The sequence below is a fragment of the Lissotriton helveticus genome, chromosome 10, assembly GCF_964261635.1.
Source record: "Lissotriton helveticus chromosome 10, aLisHel1.1, whole genome shotgun sequence".
NCBI classification, from domain to species: Eukaryota; Metazoa; Chordata; class Amphibia; order Caudata; family Salamandridae; genus Lissotriton; species Lissotriton helveticus.
The window spans coordinates 158,686,165-158,705,158 of NC_136071.1; the positions used below are offsets into that span (position 1 = coordinate 158,686,165).

Below are 18,994 nucleotides of genomic sequence, written 5' to 3' on the forward strand. Positions count from 1 at the left end.
AAAACAGCTGTTGACAAGAGAGATGTGGTTTGTAAGGTGAAGATATTTGAGTGAGAGTAGTTAGCTTTGAAGGGCTTTTGCCGTGTTGCTCATGCTATTAAACTCAATTATGCTGTGAACATGGAGCCAAAGTATTTAATACAGCAGCGAGAGGCAAATGTACGCTCTCAACGCCCGGTGCAGAAGAGAAGTATTTCTCCTTTGTTTGCAGTGCAGCGTATTTGGCCATCTTTGTGGTAGCGCCAGATACACTGACTGCACCCCTATGGGTTCACAGGCTGATCAACCCCTATGAAACGCCAAAGGGGACAACATTTGGCAGATCAAGATGAACTGATGGTTCCTACTTTTCATTAGGTCATTTTCAAAGACAAGATAGAATCTAGGCTAGGATTTCTATTTTACGACAGCGTTCAGTTACTTTCCCCACATCAGGTGTACACCAGTCATTTCTGAACACATTAAAGACCAGAAGGTCCCACAACAACTGAGTGCCAGAGCTCTTGAGGAGACAGCCTGGTACAAATGATCATTCTTGGTGCATCACATTCAGGTCAAGTACACTTCCCAACTGTTCTAAGTCAGAGCTCATACTTCTAGTAAGTGCTGTACCCCTTAAGGTTTAAAGAAGCCACATAACTCTAAACACCTTATCAGGAGACATCTACAACATACATGGGCTCAAAGTGCCTTCGTGGTCTCCAGGACAGTTCTAGAGTGACGTGTGTTGGTTTAAAATACAAGTCTGCAGACTTCAATACCCTAAGATTTATTGAACCTGCTCACATCACATGCCAGCTACAGCACCATCTCAGGCTAGGGGAACAGATAACATATCTAATAGCCCCTCTAGTGTTCACCATCTCCATATGCTCCGCAAAGCCCAGCCACTGCACAAGCGGAAATACTCTATGCTCTTCTATAAACCAAAAGACACAGAATTGATGGACGGAATGCAGAACAAATCAAAATATTCACCCCAGTCAAGAGTTCTGGGTTAAATCCATCATTCTTTTGCTCACCATGCCACCCCAGTTAAGACCTGGCCATATGCAAATCAGTCTTGACCCTGTGCCTGATGGGAACAGTCCAGCCCGAACTGCTAAGCCAGGTCCTCCCTGGATCGGAAACAAGCATCCTAGGAGCGGTTTCCATATGGCTGGTCTAAACTGGGGTGGCGTAATGGGAAAAAGAACGATGGATTTAACCCAGATCTTTCGACTGGCGGGGAATGTTTGCATGGTCAGCATTCCGTCCATCATTTTTTTGCTGTAAAACTTTTCGCCCTAAGTGGGATGGGTATGCCCAGACGTGGGTCCCTTACTCACTGTGCCACTGGGTTCAAGCTAGCCTGGCTGAAGGGTGATATACCCTGAAACCGGTCCCAGGATGCTTATTTCCGGTCCAGGGAGGACCTGACCTGGCAGTTCAGTCTGGACTGTTCTCATGAGGCCAGGGTGAAGACTGATTTGCATATGGATGGGTCTAAACTGGGGTGGCGTAGTGGGCAAAAGAACGATGGATTTAACCCAGATCTTTTGGCAGGGGAGAAGGTTTGCATTGTCAGCATTCCGTCCATCATTTGTTTGCTGTAACACTTCTGTACACCAGGCATAAAAAATGCCCAGTCGAACTTGCAAAAACATTTAAGAACCCCTTGCCTTCCAGGAAGCCCAGTGAGAATAAATAAGAATTTAAAAAAAAAAAAAAAAAAACAACAGGTCAACACTTAAGCAGTAGCCAAGATATACTTTTAAAATTCAGATTTAGCAACTACCTAGTTTTGACAGAACATACAAGAAGAAAAGCCTTGCCGTTCTACTCAGGAAATCAACGTGCGAAGAAGTCCCTGTTTCTATGGGAATGCAGATGCAGAATTCACAAACGACAGCATTTGAAAACAACGATTTGGGAGATGTATTTTGCTAGAATGACCTAGTACTAAGGCTGCATGTATGTCGATCCCAGGTTCACAACTTAATGCAAGCTGATATTTGTAGCATTTGTTCAATTAAGTTGCAGGAACAGATCTGAAAACACTGAATTGCATAAGGAAAGCCTAGGAAGCACAGAGGTCGGGTGCTGCGCAGGTTTTTGTTCAATAATACATACACAGGAGGCCTGATTATATGCGAACATGAAGGCACTAACTCTTTACACACCGTTTGTGACAGGTTTAGGGCCCAGAAAAAGAATATTCGTGATAGAAAGACCAACACTGAGTGATTGCCATAATATTTTCAGATACTATTTTCATAGTTGCATGGTGATATTAGTTGCACTAACAAAATAGATTAGTGGTAAATGTCTGCACTCTGAATGCTGTCCTGCCTGGTACAGATCACACTTGGAAGGAAGTAAAAACAGCAACATCTGCCTGCCTCCTGTGTGTTTGTGTAACTGAGGCACTGCTACTGTTCGGGAGCAATGATATGAGGAACTGCAAAGGAATTCCCCTCTCCTCGCAAAAGAGAAGACCAGTATAAAGAGAGGGACAGACACAGGCCGATTGCCAAGGACACACGCCGAAGAGCCAATATCCGACTGCAGCCTTACAGCTTTATATGAAAGGCATGGAAACTTACACTACTTTACAAAGATGCAATTATAGAGTTCTATTAACCATCCAGCAAACAATCGTGAGGCTAAGGACGGATAAAGATATAAGTTAGGGACAAGACTATTCGGATATGGAATGCAGAAATGAGTGATATGTGCCTGGGGTTTTCCTAATGTCCGTTCTGTTTCATATTATGACCGCTGAGAGTACAAAATTAATTACCATAATTCTGCTAGCAAGAGTTAAGAACAAATTATACATAATAAACAACTATGTTGTAAAAAATGTCAAAGGTACATACATGCCTGCTATTTCTAGAAGCCAGGGTTTGGATCCATATCTATATACAATGCTTCCCTCTAGCAGGGGTTTGTCTAACGCCCAACATTACTCAACTAAAGGACCATAAGAACTTGCTTTACAGAGCAGTGAGATGCCTGGCAGGTTTCCTTTTCTCCCAAGGGGGTACACTACGCAGCTGGGGGAAAGAAACAAAATATACAAATACATAATCCCACACGTCAGGCTCCAAAAACATTATCTACATGCCGAAGCATGATATGACATGAAACAACTGGCCAGAGGACGCCCATGAGTAATGGAGGTGAAAGTGTTCATCATCTACAGTTAGTCGGTGAAGATATTGACATGTTCATTTGAAACTGACATGTAGGCTCGAGACCTATAAATACAGAACGCTATGCTACAACACAGTGGAAAATTGGAAATGCTCTGGGGTGGTCCGTTTAGGAGCCGTATTGTAAGGACTGTAAATACTGCTTGATTATGAAATCTTATTTCCAAGAAGTGAACACTTTGCACTGGCTCAAACGTAGGAAAAAAAAACTTGGATCTTCCAAAAATATAATGCACACAGTGAGCTTTGATTCAGGGCTCTCCAGGAACTGGTTTGAAACCAGGTCGATCACATGCTCCCACGGGAGTATTTTGGTCTCACTGGCTTTCCTTTGGCTGTTTGTTGTGTGTTCTTATTTTACATCTGATAAGTACGGTAACTAATCATGCATTTACTAAAATTTTGAAAAGTACAGTCACTCATTACACAGTCAATACTTTAATACAGCTCTCCCCTTCTTTTCTGCACTCCTGGTAGCTCTGCTTTCATCCACACCCAGTGGCTTTTCTTCCCTGTCAATTTTGACTCTGCTCTTGCTGCGAGTGTCCCTGGATTCGCATCTCTACCACAGTCTAGACACCGCCAGGCAGCCTACTACAGCCGCACACAAGTACTGGCAAACCCAATGGAGGTCACTAGAATACGAGGCAGACCTATTGGCTTTACAAATGCTTGCTGGAATTGCAGCACAGATCCTTTAACATGGAGATTAAGAATGGTAGTTGCTTTAGAAAGGTATTATCACAAACATCTGCACATCCTCCACTTTTCACTTACACTGCACCGTTTGAGGCTTGGGTTGACCGCATAATTGTCTGCAAGATCTATTATTAACAATTGTTTGAAATACAGTGGCCTTTGCTCATCCCATTGGAATATTGTTCGCTCACCCCATGGTATTAGTTGTTTAGTTTATCATGATGTAACTTTCTATGGAGTGCTTACATTGCAAAGCACAAGGGACTTTTTCCCCCCCACATCTCAACATTTCACCTTATTCTTGCACATCAAAATTCTCTCCTAGCTGCTTTGCATAAACAAAGAAATATTTTTTCTGTCTTTCAATTAGGCATGTTTTAGTCAGGACTCAAAATGCAAGCAGACATGTGAACTAAGCCATCCCTGATGTTGCCTATAGCACAGTTGTTGGTAAAAAAAATCTCGTACCAAGCCGAACGGAGAGGTTGAGTGTATGTCTGTATGAGTGGCCGGGAAGTTATTTAATTCAGCTGCAGATGAGTATTATGCAATGACTAGGGGTACAAAAACAGTATTTCTCTCTTCTAGAGTCAGAGCATGTGATCTCTTGGTAATAGATTGGCACTTTACTTTTCTCTAACTCATCTAGGGGTGTAACCTGGTTGCTTGAATGCTTAATCCAGGAGGTGAGAGATGTACCTCTGGTGTTCTTCTTAGAGCAGGTTCACCTCAAGTTGCTGATGGTCTGGTTGACGATTGCACCTAACGGACACTGCTGCAGTGCAGATGTAAGTGCCCGTCTGAGGTGTCTTGTAAACGGAAAGAGGGTTGTGAAGGGACTATCCAATTTTAATAGAGCAGATTGCAATGGTAGAAGGTTTTAAAAATATACATTAAACTGGTCACTGAGCTATGTATGCCTCTCCAACAAGGACGTAGTACTTGTAAAATGGTAGGCCAATTGTTTCTGTTGGTCCTGTCATTTCTAAGGTCTGGCATGAACATTTTTTGCAAATTGTGCTGCATTGCATTTTCCCGATCATCCCAAAAATCAGTAGAAAGGGACTATGCTTCAAGGGGATGCACGAGGAAGAAATCACTTATCCTTCGAATTCTACTCCAGAGAACGACACCCAGAAGTACCGTTTTCTGTTGCCATTTCTTACAGATAGCATTACCAAGACTGTCCAAATGATGAACTGAAAATGCCTAAATCTTGAAGGAAAAACATTAACGTGCCAGTTACTTTCTACAAGGCCCTCCTCATAAAGGAATAAACAGTCACTACTAGCTAATGGGCTACTGAAATGCAGATCCATAAAATATTAGAAATCCATAGATCACCACTTCCCAACCTTATTTTGAACCACAACCCACTGTGAGTGGCAAACTTTGGACCCACCTAGATTTAGTGAACATGTGGTGGATTTTTTTTTATCTTTTTAATGCAACTAAAGCATTGCGTGTGTGTGTGTGGGGAGTTGGGGGGGGGGGAGGGGAATTCACAGACAGCACATTTTCCATTTAAATTGGGACTAATTTAGCACAGACTAAGTTTCAATGAAGCATCTATATTGCACAAAAATTATAATGTGTGGAAATCTGATTTCAGTGAATATTAATTTTTTCTGCATCACCAAGTGTCTCGATCCTATTAAAATCTTTGTTTTCACCACACTTCAGAATTACTACTACTACAAAAAAAATATAAAATAAAGTGCTTCACTTTTGCTTTCATAAATTTTGAATGTGTACAGTTCATTTACAGGTATTTGCATTTTTTGTGCGTTAGGAAACGTGACATCCAACAGCCTTTTCTTTCGCACTTCATGCACCCCGCAAGATTGTCATCCAATTCCCTTTATTTCGCTCACAAAGTGAGAGTAGTCTGCAAACGTCAGTTTCCTTGTAAGAAAATAAGCAGCCGAAAACTTAGCCTGCAATATAAACTCCGTCTTTGAAGCAGAACAAATGTGCAAGATAAATACAGAATTTAAAGGTATCATTATGTATTGCTGGGACTTAAACGACTCACCAAAAATCGGCTCACGACCCACAGTTTGGGAAACACAGCCATAGAGAACAGTAAATAACACTACAAGTATTAAGTCACAAAACCACAGATTCTGTAGGGGCAAATTCCAATAATTTCTCATGGGTCGGAATTCTGAGTTGTGTGATAGTTACGGCATCTGCCCTTCTAGATTCTGCCTGGTAAAAACCTGGAGAAATGTTAAGATGTAAACGCCTGACAGAACACGCATTGCGGTGCAATAAATACGGAATCCAAGTGCTAAACCTCATTTCAATGTGGGGTTTCAGAATAGGAATGGTTTGTAACAAACCTGGTAAATATCCTATCCAGCCTTATAAGTATTTATTGAGTCTAATAAATAGTCCCCCCTACGTTTGAGAATTTGGATAGAGAAAATATAAAACCAATGTATAATAAAAGTATGCACATGTCTAGCACTTCACTCGGATGGAGGGTAGTTATTTCTACGAACTTTTTTTTATTTTTATGAAAAAAGTACACTGAAAAACACCAAGATATTGTGTTTTGGCCAAAACGTCATCTTGAGGGGAAACTGAGGTTACCTACAATTGTGCTACTAGTCTACCTGCAACAGTGAGGAGGGGAGAGCAGTGCATATAGTAGTATACTGGTGTGGGCAGAGATAGAAAAAAAAGACTTGTTTTTAATCAAACGGGTGTCACGACTAAATAAAATTATTTTCAATAAATATTACTAAAAGGAGAGTGGAAGAGTAGAAGCACGAGCGCAACATAAGAACTTACAATTTCGTAGATACTGCAGTGTGAACATGTTCTTTATCGGGCGACTATCAAGAACAATCACTGTCAAAACTAACAGGTCTGGCCTTGGCAAGAGTGTGATTTCATATTCATTTGCAAAACTATACATTATAAAAATAAAATTGGAAAAGTATATATGTAAATATATAAAGGACTGGCCCAGCGTTCTTGGCACACCAGCCCCAGCACTTAAGTGCACTTCTTTTCAGGCGGCTGCGCATATGATCATTCAAAATGCCTCCACTCAAAGTGCACGCCAAAGGATGAAGTGGGTTGATCACGTTTTTAATGAAGGAACGCATTTATAGAGTTATTTGCCGATTATCGACCCATTCCCTTTTTTCTCAAAGGGTGCCTCCCAATACAACTTTTTTTGTGACGCATTTATAGAGCACACGGGTACTCAGCAAAAGTATCCCGGCGCCAACAGTCTCCAGCTACCTTCCTAAGTGCCCCATGTTAAAATAACTATGTTTTAAGCGGTTTCCTAAAGACAGCTTTTATCGGTTATGGCTATCGGGGGTCGCCTGGAGCAAGTTCTAGGATTGGGCTCCCAGAAACCTATTGGATCTTCCTCCAGATGGAGCTTAGACGTATCCCGGGTGCAGAGGCCAGGCCATTCGTAGACCTCAGAGTTCTGGATGGCATGTAATGGGATACTCTCTGGTAGCCAGCACCCATGCTTTGTAAGACTTTGAAAGTAAGCACCAATGCCTTAAATTGAATCCTCTCCCTCACTGGAAGCAAGTGCAGGGCACTGAGGTGTGGGGACATATATCATGGGATTAAGAATAAGAACCAGTCTCAACGCTGCATTTTGAACTACCTGCAAAGGATTGAGAAGATATTCAGGCAGACCCAGGTATAAGACATTCGAATAATCTAGTCTGGAGGTGACCAGAGCCTGGACCACAATTTTCCTAGTGTTCAAGAATAGCAAAGGTAAGAATTTCCTCAGCATTCGCAGTAGACCAAAGCAGGTACCTACCACCGATTGGATTTGATGTTTCATCGAGAGAGAGCCATTGATAGAGATGCCTAGATCTTTGATTGTGTGTTGAGCAGAGGTGGTGGTGACTGTCCCAAGGCCACCAGAGTCTACACACTTCAGAGGGAGGTGATCCAAAAACAATCTCCGATTTATCTGGGTTACACCTCAGTTGGTTACTCACCAGCCAATTGAACATAGTGGAGAGGCATATTTTAATCTTCTCACAGGTGAAAATCAGCTGGGTATTTTCATGTATGAAATTATTTTAGCCCTGCATGCTTCCACCAATGATGCAAGTGGGGACATGTACACATGAAAAAGTGTAGGGCACAGTGCAGAGCCCTGCGGGCCCCCCACTTTGAAATTAAGAATATAGCGGCAAAGGGAGGAGTTCAAACTTCCTGACATGGTCGTCAAGAAGGGAGGCTAACCACTTTCACGCAGTACCGCCGATACCAAGCTTCTTAATCCTTTCCAAGAGCTTAGCATGTGGGACTGTATCAAAGGCCGCCGATGGGTCCAATAATACTAGGATTGCTCTACCCTCTTGATCAAACTTCCCTCCGATATGTTCTGTAACCTCCAGCAATGCGGTTTCTGTGCTATAGTTGGCTATGAAGCTTGACTGACTACTATGCGGAAGATTATTTTTTACCCCCACAGTCCAAAAGGACAGCATTCACATGTTTTTCCAGTAGCTTGGAAAAGGCCAGCAGTAGGGATATGGGCCAGTATTTAGCTATAACTTTAGGATCTGCCGCAGGTTTTTTTTCTTTTTTTTTTTTTTTTTTTTAAATACAGGGAGTATCATAGTGTGTTTCCAAATGGAAGGCAGACAGCCAGCTAACAGTGAGGTATAAAGAACCTGATTAACCTCTGAATTGATGGCCGTGGCCACCTTAGCCAACAGTTCAGCTGGGCAATGATCAGCAGGGGAACCAGAATTTAGTACCTTAATAATAATCAGGGATTCTTCTAGCGGTAGCTGGGGTATTTGCAGAAGAGAGGGGGGTTTCACTGGAGGGCTGCGCCACATCTGGGACGATCATGTGCAAGTTATCAGCTAGAGGCACCCCTGCAAATAGTCACGATTATATTTGTAGAAGAATTCCGCTAAATGGTCGGTCCATTCCATCAATAGAGGGTGATTTCTGATAATGGATGCCAGATTGGAAAGGGCTTTAACGATTTAAAAAACAAATAAATAACATTTTTGAAAAAAAATCTCCTTTCCTTTATTATTTGAGATTTCAATGTTATCTTCCAAGCAGCTATTTTTTTTATAGCCTGGACTTTAGTGTAGTGGGCCTTCAAGGCCGACTTATACTCAAGTTTGTCTTCCAAACTAGAGTTTTTGCACCACTTCCTTTCCAAACACTCACAGGGTCTTTTATTCGTTTTTAAAAGTTTATTCAACCAGGGGGCAGAAAGCTTAACTCAAATAAAGCTATGTATCATCATAGAGGCTAACTCATTAACGCTCTGCCTCACCCAGGCTTTTAGCCGCAGTGCATCCCCTTCTGGGTTCCCCTGTAGAAGAGGGGAGGTTCAAGGGTGTCCTTCCAGAGCAGTCAGTGAAATTCTGTGAAAAGCTCTGTGCCTACTCTCCATACAGCTAGAATATTTTAGACCATTTTCCAGAGAGATTGGCCTACTGAAGCTAATTAGGCAGTGAGCCGTCCAACCAAAAAGGTAGAGTCTGGGCACCTCAAGCCTAACATTAGAGAACACCTGATCTAGGGTATGTCCCACCCTGTGCGTAGAATAAGACACAGAGGGGAAAAAAGTTAAGGGCTGAAAGAGCCTGTCAGCTAAATGACTTCTGACTCCATTGGTTTATCCATATGAAGGTTTAGATCACCAAAACGAGAAAGTGGCTATATCTAAGGGCCAGGGGTTCCATTGCCTCATTAGGGGTCTCAAGAAGGCGCCCGCCATCCCAGGTGGCCTATGCAAAGGCACCAGTAAGGGATTGATGTGACGATAGAGTGCAGCGGAATCCAAGAAATTCCGCTTCTTCTGAAGCTCCCAGGGTCTGTGCAATCAAATTCTTGCTTAAAAATAATAACCACCCAGCCCTTTCCCAACGGGACAGTCCTTCCTAAGCACCTCATCCCCAAGTGGAATGGTGGCTGCAAGCTTGGGATTGGAAGGCTCAGTGACCCAAGTTCCTGTTAAAAACAATAAGTCAGGTTGAAAGTCCTGAGGTCAAAAACTTGCATTTCGTGCTTCTGCAGGGAGCGAGTGTTTAGCAAAAAAGCAGTGAAGTCTCCTACATGCTTATCCCTTCCGGGTCCAAAATCGCTGCCAACTGGAGCTGTGGGAGATCCCTCTGTGCCACGTGGAAAAATCCAGTTGCATCGAGTGAATTGGAGTTCATCAAAACGTCCCACATGACAACTCCCATACATGCCCATTTAGTACCTAGTTTACATAACGTTGCCACTTCGTACAGCAGTCTCGGCTTCTTATCCATATCCAAACTGGCAGCATGGCCAACACAGGCCACCTTTGGGATGCTGACGGGCATGCCGATTCATGCGGCTTGAGCTGAGCACATAGAGGCTGCCTCTCAAAGCTTACGCATACATTGAAGTCAGCACAAAGGACTGGTGTTAAAAAAAACGTGGAAACACGAGTCCGCGGTTTTGAAGTTCTTGAAGTCTGGATAAGACGATTGTCAAAGATAGAGATTGTCCTGCGTCAGATGATTACAAGGCTTCAAGTTAGGAAAGCCTTTGGGTCCTGAAGAGAACTCAAACGATTAAGAGTTCCAAACGCGTAGACCTATTTTAGATAGCCATAAGAATGCTGAACAAGCTTGAATTTGACACAACAATATAAAGAGTTGATCATTTGGTTCTATGGCATGGTTTAATAATAATTTAAGGATTTAAAATGATTGAATTGTAAATATTCCTTTGTGCGCTGTGAATGTATGGGATGTGTTGATCTGAGTGTTGGAAAGGTTGAATGAGAGATTGAATGAATGAATTTCTATATTGGTAGCATTTAATGTTTTTATTGTGTTTTTGTTGCAATCATAATGTAAAAGTGTAAAAAAAAAAATTGCACAAATGCTTTGGTTTTGAGAACAAAATAATAAAAAGAAAAGATTGATTCAGACAGAGCTAGTAGTCTAGTACACATGTTGTTGGATGTTCAATATGGTGGTATGAATTGAGATAGAATAAGACAGCAGTACTGGCGGTTGTTTAGTTAAATATAAATATATGACGGGCGCGCCAAGGGCGGGTCCGCGCAGCACATCAGTTTATATGCATGAGGACTAGAGTGTGCATTAACAAAAAATGGCATAGCGCCATGTCCCAGCAGAGTAAAAATGGTGGAAATGCTGAAGAATCACGATTTTAGCTGTTCCTTCCGCCCAGCCAAACCAACAGATTCAAGAATCAATATTACTATTGTATCAGGTAAATATTTAAGATAGCAAGGTTCAAAAAAGATTACACAAGTGCAAGCAGGGTTGTGCTAGTAAAAGAGGCCTACTGCGTTCACACAGCGCCTCCGTTTATATGCATGAGGACGAGTGTACAGTAAAAGAAAATGGAGTCGCTCCATGTCCCAGCAGAGTAAAAATGGCTGAAATTCTTGAGAATCACGGTTTTAGCTGCTCCCTCCTCCCAGCCAATCCAACAGAATCAAGAAACAATATTCCCCTTGAAACAGGTACACGCTCATTAAATATTTTAAATAACAAAGTTAAAAACAGATTAAACAGGTGCAAGCAGGGTCGTGCAAGTAAAAGATAGGGAGAGACCTGCTTCCGTGAAATTGAATGACAGGACCACAGCAATGGATGAAGATGGCGGACAAGGGGCTCTGTAAGTATTTATATATGTATTCAATTGCATTGTGTTTTTTAAGTGCGTCATGGAAAAATAGCTGAAGTTATCTCTAGGCCATACAAAGAAAAATAATCATGCTGCTGCCTAGAAGTGGCAGTCATATGCTTGCAATTACATTTTTAAATTAATAAAAAATGTAACTGCCACGCACAATTTAATTTGTCCTCACAACAGATAACAGGCACAGAAACCTCTTCCAGTTTTAATACACACCACAAAATAGGATTCTTATTAGCACAAGGAAAATATAGTATTGACTTAGAATTTTTGCAACATGAACACATATTTAAACATACAAGGACGACTAAAAAAAAAAAAAATAGGACATAGGACAGAGAAAGGAAAGAAAAAAGCATTGCCAAAGAAAAATATTAGTTTACCAGCCAGCTCATGCACTGAAATATCCTTATTTTTGATGGAAGTGAAAACATGAAGAGACAAAACACATTCACTTACAATGCAATGCATGAGAGCTCATAGCTGAAATGAGCTGACCCACTGGTCCAAGCTGTATCCTATAGTCGCCTGGAGTTAAAACGGAAATAACTGAACAGGGGGCACCTCTACGTACGCATTTGTTTAAAAATTATGGTATTTTATTAAATGCAGCTGGTGAAACAGCTAATGCTGTATGAAGGCTACATCAAATAAACAAACCCTGGCAAAGCCAAGAGGTCTGCCCTTGGGAAGTCGCCACATTTTTCCCCTATTAGATAAGTGCTGCAGTATAAGAGTGGCATGAATGTGGGGGGTTGGGGGGGGTGGGGGGGTTGAGCAGCTATTCGTTGCAAAAATACATTTAACCAAACCCATGAATTAAAGCAGCGCAACCTCACAGTCATGAACGGAAGTCGGCTACTTTCCATGTTGACATGCAAGAGCAAAATGCGGTCACCGACAATGAAGCGAACTAATGAATGACCCACTTCACCATTTCGTAGGCTGTGTGGCTTAAGACAAACTTTCATTCTAGTTTTACAGACCAATGTATGAGGAGGGCTGATCAAAAGCCCATGTATGTATTTATTATGATTTTTTTGTGAAAACATGAGGTTAGTGAAACATCGAAAGCGGTGTGTAGGCATAACCTAAAAATATTAAAGAAGATGGTGGTTGCAAACTGTACACCCTTAATGGGAGAAAGGGCACCAGCGAGAAGCCTGTAAGGACTAGGAGCACTCGTCTAACAAGGAGAAAAAAATTACGTTGTACCAATACTTTACGCATTCATTTATAAGAAGTCTTAACCACAGAAAGACTAGAACAGTTTAACAGCATGACAGTACTGTTTTTGGATTAAAAGCAGGGCCACTGGAATTATGCAGCAGGGTTGAGTAAATTCAGCAAGAAAAGGGAAATTATGCGGCATTATGTGGCACATTGTGAAAGCATTACTTCATCATTTTGAATGATCACTGCCTGGGCATTAGATGCACTGCATTAGTACCAGTTTATTTTTTGGTAATCAACTTTATTAATTTTTAGAAAACAAAGAAAGACTACCACTGACAGCACAGTACACAGGTTTGCATGTAGGATATAATGGGGGTATTAGTAGCAAAATAATACAGTAAGCACAACAATCATTCACTTTATGCTGCGAAAGTAAGCAGTCTGTCAAAAGCAAGAGTCCATCCTCGCGGACCCCACTAACCCATTTGATCTGTCCATTTACCCCACATTTTATAGTACTTGGCTGGGCAACCCCTGGCCTCAAACAAGGGTTTCTCTTGAGCGGCGCACCAGTCCACCACTCAGCGCCATTTAGCTATTGTGGGGGGTGGTGGGAAAATCAGATTGCGTCTAGGCCATGGCAATATCTTGTTTGGCCACCTTGATGGCCGTCCCCAGGAATAGTTTGTCTGCTCGGGATCTGTCCAAACCATCCTCAACCAACCACACAGGAGGAGGCGCATAGGGTTGTGAGGTACATGCCAGATTAGTATCAGTTTAACACCCAAATATAACAATAAGCTACAGAAAGGTGACCAGTCAACCTTTACAAAGGGCCTGCCACTGCGCAGAAACATGTGTCACTGCATTCTTAGTAACTTTTGTCACTGCATTCTTGGTAACTTTTGAACGCTTCAAGCTAAAATCTACAGTTTATGCAGCAGATCATGGGTAATGTGGCAAATACAGTAAGTCTATAATTATGCGAAAATCACAGCGGTAGGCGCCATTGCATAATTCCAGTCTCCCCGATTAAAAGGATTGAGGAAAGTTGCGTTTGCAATATGACCTGCGAGGCAGCACTGAAGCCTTTGTTTGACACACGCATGGAAGTTTATAGACATTTGTGAGCAGCACATTAAGAACACTACATTAGTAGGCTGTAATGTTTTATGTATTAGACGGGTTTACTTTAGCATCACCTGCTTTACCTAGCATGCCAACATAGAATTGTACAGTATTGGCACCATCAGAGCTGACTCCCATACAGCCCTGCTTCAGGGCCTTAAATTTAAAGACTCCACAAGAGCTCGAGGACATATTATGTTAAGCCCCGATAAAATCCTCTGACTTCCTGAATACAAATGCATATGTAAGTATTAGTGCTGACCTTTGCAGGTGGACTTCTCCTGTATGGTGGCTTACTGGGTGCTGACCTTTCAGATCTGGCCCAAACCCACGTCCAACACCTCCACAACTCCAAGACTAATGTCACACACACAGTCCACCAGACAGCCTCCAGACTGTAGCTTGTTGTTACTAACATCCTGTGAGGACCTTGAATCAGTAACAAAAAGTTACCCAATCATTGATCCAAGCCTACACAACTAAACAAGCCTCAAAATAATACACTCAATAATAGACTAGCAGAGTAGAGTACTGGTGTACAAGTTGGTCGCCTAGGGTATTGTTTAATGTCTGGTCTTCAAAGTTTAAAAATAGTTAATTAGTATCAAAATAAAGGTAAAATGATCCACTGTATTCAATCATTCCAAACTAAAAGAAAGCGATTCACCGTATTCAGTTGCTCAAAACTAAAAGAAAACAAGCAACTGTTTTCCGTCACTATGTGCGCGATTATCATCCACAAGAGAGATTACACCCATTATCAGCTAGAAGAGGGAATGCATCCTTGAAGCAGTGCACCAAGTTGGAGACTAAATCCATTGTAACAATGTGTCACCGAAATGACATTAGAAATATGCTAACAGCTCTGGAGAAATCTGAAGTTAGTTTTAGTCAAAAGGGAACACCAGAGGATGTCTTAAGGCTGTAATAGAATCCTGTGCTTTAGGTCTGGGACAGGAACATTGATGGACCCGACAGGGCATTTTCCTCCTGTGCAAGACCTGAGAAGTTTGACAAATTGTCAAGGGAAACAGAACCACTAATTTCAAAACATGAACTTTAAACTTGACTGAACTAATCACCACCAGGTGTCACTGACACTTAACACCAAAGTAATAAAATGCCTTTAAAAGGCGATAGGGGGTAAGGTCTTGGATGGCCCAGATATCTGAATTATTTGCCCTGAAAACAGATTTCGCGTCTAGTTATGGCATTTCACTGGAATATCAATTTCTCCACTTGGAGACTTTTAGCAAAACACGTGGCATCACAAGTGACACACAGGAAATCACTGATGATATGCACACAATCACATGTGGCACACCACCATAGACAGCTTGCTTGTAAATAAGAAAGAGTTCGTGTTTCAAACACTCTCCAGTCCCTAGTGATATTACAGACAAGAACTGTCGCCAATGCTAGCCACGATCAGAGCTTAAAATGGAAACATAAGTGCAGGTACTCACCATTTATAGTCTCCGTTTGCTCCTGGGAAGTGCCAGTACTGTCCCATTAAAAATTATGCATCAGTGCAGGTACTCTTACTTTTTTATTAAAGTGCAGGTGCTCAGTACCTGCCCATTTAAAGCAATGGTCACGATGGTCAGCGAAATGCATACTGTGGTTGTAAGTGGTCATGAATGATATATGCCTGTCTTGGACCAGTCAGCCTATGGCATACCGGTCCAGCATCATGGTCAAGTTTTATTAGCCTGATTCAGTTACTTCTGTGATAAGTAGTGATGATGACGTCAAAAACGTTATTTTTGTCTTGCATGCTAGGAGAATAAAAAATAAACCTCAACTATATAAAAATGTGTTTTTATGAGCGTATTTAATTACTACATACAACTTTTGTATGTGTTATTTGCTGCAATAAATTTAACATAAATTATCTTGGTGGTTATCACGCATGACATGGAAACACTGCCCACATAGGATGAAAAACAAAGACAAACACCCATCCAACCACATACCCAACAAGTCGTAGCATGCTTTCCACGAAGGCAAGCACTTCAGGCCCCCACTTAGGGGTAGTAAGAGCAATATAAATACTGCAATACAATACTCTTAAATACAAGTGGGAGGCAGTAGTCATTGCTCACTGGACTGATGATTAGAGAAAAAGCAGAGGAAGAAAGATAAGTAATGACAGATAGTCAGTGATGTGGGTCCATTTTGAAATAACAGCTGCTAAATCCAAGCAATTCCATGGGTGAGAAACTTTCAGGTCTAGCCAAATAATCAAAGGTATTCTTTCTTCAGAGTTGAAAAACACTGGGGAAAACATAACACATTGTCCCTGTATTTCACTATTAAATCCTTTCTGTATACTTTTTTCTTCCTTTTTTTAGTGCTGATCTTGTTTCAGAACCACGCCTATGTGAAGCACTATATAGCATAATCGAACCACTTAGAAAGCGCTTTGGTCCTCGCAAGGCGTAGGAATGCGCTATACAAATACCGATTCAATTCGACCCCCAAGAACGCTACCATAAACAAGAGGCTCCGAGAAAATGCCTGTTTTATAGGTCAAAAGTAACACAGAGGCATGATAAGCCATCACATATTTCTGCAGTGATGTCATTCTATAACAATGAGTCAAGAGACAGAGAGGCTCAGCAGTAATATAAGGAAGTTCATCTTAGAAAAAATGGTGAACATATAGAAGCACCTACCAGCAGGAACAACGAAGGCAACAATATGTGACAAAGAAAGCAGGCCTTTATGGTGTGCAATGGTAAAGTGAGATTAAAGGCCAGCTAGAACCTCAGAGTGCTGAGCAGAACAACAACCATTATCATTTATCGACTACGTGGATTTAAGACTGCTGAGAAAATACAGTTGGCTGTAGGGCTGTGCAAAGAGAAGTTTAAAACTGCCTCTACAGCTTAAAAATGAAAATGTCCCGTGTTTTGATGCCTTTTAGTGGATCTCATGAAATTATAATCCAGTTGTTACAATAAATGAGCGTTTGAAGTCACATCACGCCATAGTGTGTAGGCGCACAGCATTACGGTCAAATTATAGACCTAATGTACACCGTGCTAGGGTTATTGTAATCTATTAACTGCTCCATGGAGCAGGGAGTAGTACATTTGGTCTCAAACATGTACTCTAAACATGGCATTAATTCATATGGGTGTTTTATGGACTACGTTTACTACTCATCTTTGTTAACTTTTGATCTATGGTCACTTGTAGGGAGTATCACAAGTGGAAAGCACAGCAGATGTGACAGTTCTGAATAAACACATCATTCATTTTTAATGTAAACTGCTACCACTGACAACCCCTAAATGACATCCAAGCCTATAACCTTCCAGATTTGGTTCTCTACAAGACGGCAGGAAAGGCTGGGGCCCTTCTCTTAATCCAACTGCAAATACTGACCATCTAAAGTGATCTGAACAGAACAGGAGCTGAAAAGAAAACAAAATGATCAGGTATTGTACCTTGATGATGTTTTCAAAGATGGTGTCCCTGAAATCCAGCAACGCCTTCTGGTCAAACTCTTTGCCGTGAATGATCCTCATCTGCTTCAGAAAGGTAGACTTCCCACTCTCTCCAGCTCCGAGGAGAAGGATCTTGACCAGCCGCCGGACAGCACGCCTCTCCCGGGATAGCATGGCGTCAATGTCCCGGCTGCGGCGGCGGGCCTCGCGCTCAGAATCCCGGTTCCTCTCTTTGCTCTCGCCCCGTTCCCGGCTAGCCTCAGCGGGCAGCAGGCAGCGGCTCAGTGTCCGGACCACAGAGGCCATGGTGACAGTTAGGACAGTCAAAAAAATGTCAAAGTCTCAGACGCAAATCCAACAGCATGGAAACTAAACCAAGTGACAGCCACCAGTGTAAGTGGAGCGAAAAAAACTCCTAATATTAAGCTTTTATGTAGGAATTGTAATGAGCCAACATAGTGTCAAGAAGCCTAACTAACCTGGGGGGCGGCAGATAGAATAATAAATACAACAAAGATTTAAGAACTCAACCTATTGGTTGCTTATGAAAATTAAGCTCTCTCTTCCATTCTGTATGGCGAACTTTGCCAAAGTTGGCAACAGCTTCTAACGAAAAAAAATAGTTCACTGTAGGAATCACATGACAGGGCAGGAATTTCTCCAAGTTAACTAAATACATGCATTTCTATAAACTACTACATAGGTCAAGATACTAACAACCTTTTTGCTGAATTCAGATCTAGTTCCAACCTAAGCTGACCCCATGTCAAGGGTGTAACTGTTCGTCCTTATTTAATTCTTAAGCAAGGCACGGTCCTCAGTTAAACATCAGACTTTTAAATGAAAGGTATCAACAAGTAGGGGAATATTTTTTCGATCCACCCCGTCTAAACAACTAGGGCGCTGGCTCTATTTTAGATTGAATGTGCTACAAATATTCTTTAAAATTGCAAAATGTAACGTAGGAATCACGGACCTAAGTGTTAAAGCTGAGGTGCAGGAGCACCCCAATTTAAAGTTACTGTGCCCTGGTATAAAGTGTTCGGTAGTGTCAGTGTAACCTACCAAACAGTGAAAGTGTACTAAAGTGCAAGTTGTCTGTCCAGCTCCGACCGCCGCCGTCTCGACTAAGAAAGTCGCTGCCGATGGAGAGAGAAAAAGCCCAAAAGTCGAGCACCGCTTCTGCATTCAGGAGGAACAAACGAGAGAAAAGTCTGTTGTCTCCAAAACTAGTCGTCGCTGAAAGTTTTTGTTTGTTTCCAATAAATCTTCGGTGGTGTCCCGCCCAGCCCTGCTGCTCCTGCCGGGAATAGGGCGGAATCTTGAAGGAAAATCCGAACTGGTTTGGAGCCACAAAGGGAGCGCTGGAGACATCCCTCCACCCGCCTCCCGCCTGTTCACTGAGACTTAACGGGCACGACCACAAAACAAGCACGAAAGAACGTTAAAAGAAGTTCGAAACAAGCCCAGCCCACAAACCAATGTTCGAAGGTGCAAACGTTATTGTTGAAATGATGCAGAGCCCGTGAACGAGGTGGTGAAACTGTACATTCAGTGGCCTCGTTCAAGCAGATTATGGCCAAACTAGGTTAAAATTGAATGAGACCACTTTATATTACATTTCCTTTACATTAGCATATACTTTTGATAAACCGTTTTACAATC

General features: G+C 41.9%; 1 protein-coding gene across 1 annotated transcript in view; it reads right to left on the reverse strand.

Annotated features, from left to right (window-relative positions):
- Nucleotides 1-18,755, reverse strand: part of GNA12 (G protein subunit alpha 12) — a 236,472-nt gene extending 217,717 nt beyond the window's left edge. Inside the window, exon 1 of the mRNA XM_078664995.1 lies at nt 17,330-18,755. Coding sequence (XP_078521121.1) covers nt 17,330-17,635 — 306 coding nt within the window. The 5' untranslated portion in view covers nt 17,636-18,755. The remainder of the gene's footprint in view (nt 1-17,329) is intronic.
- Between the last annotated feature and the right edge of the window lie 239 nt (nt 18,756-18,994).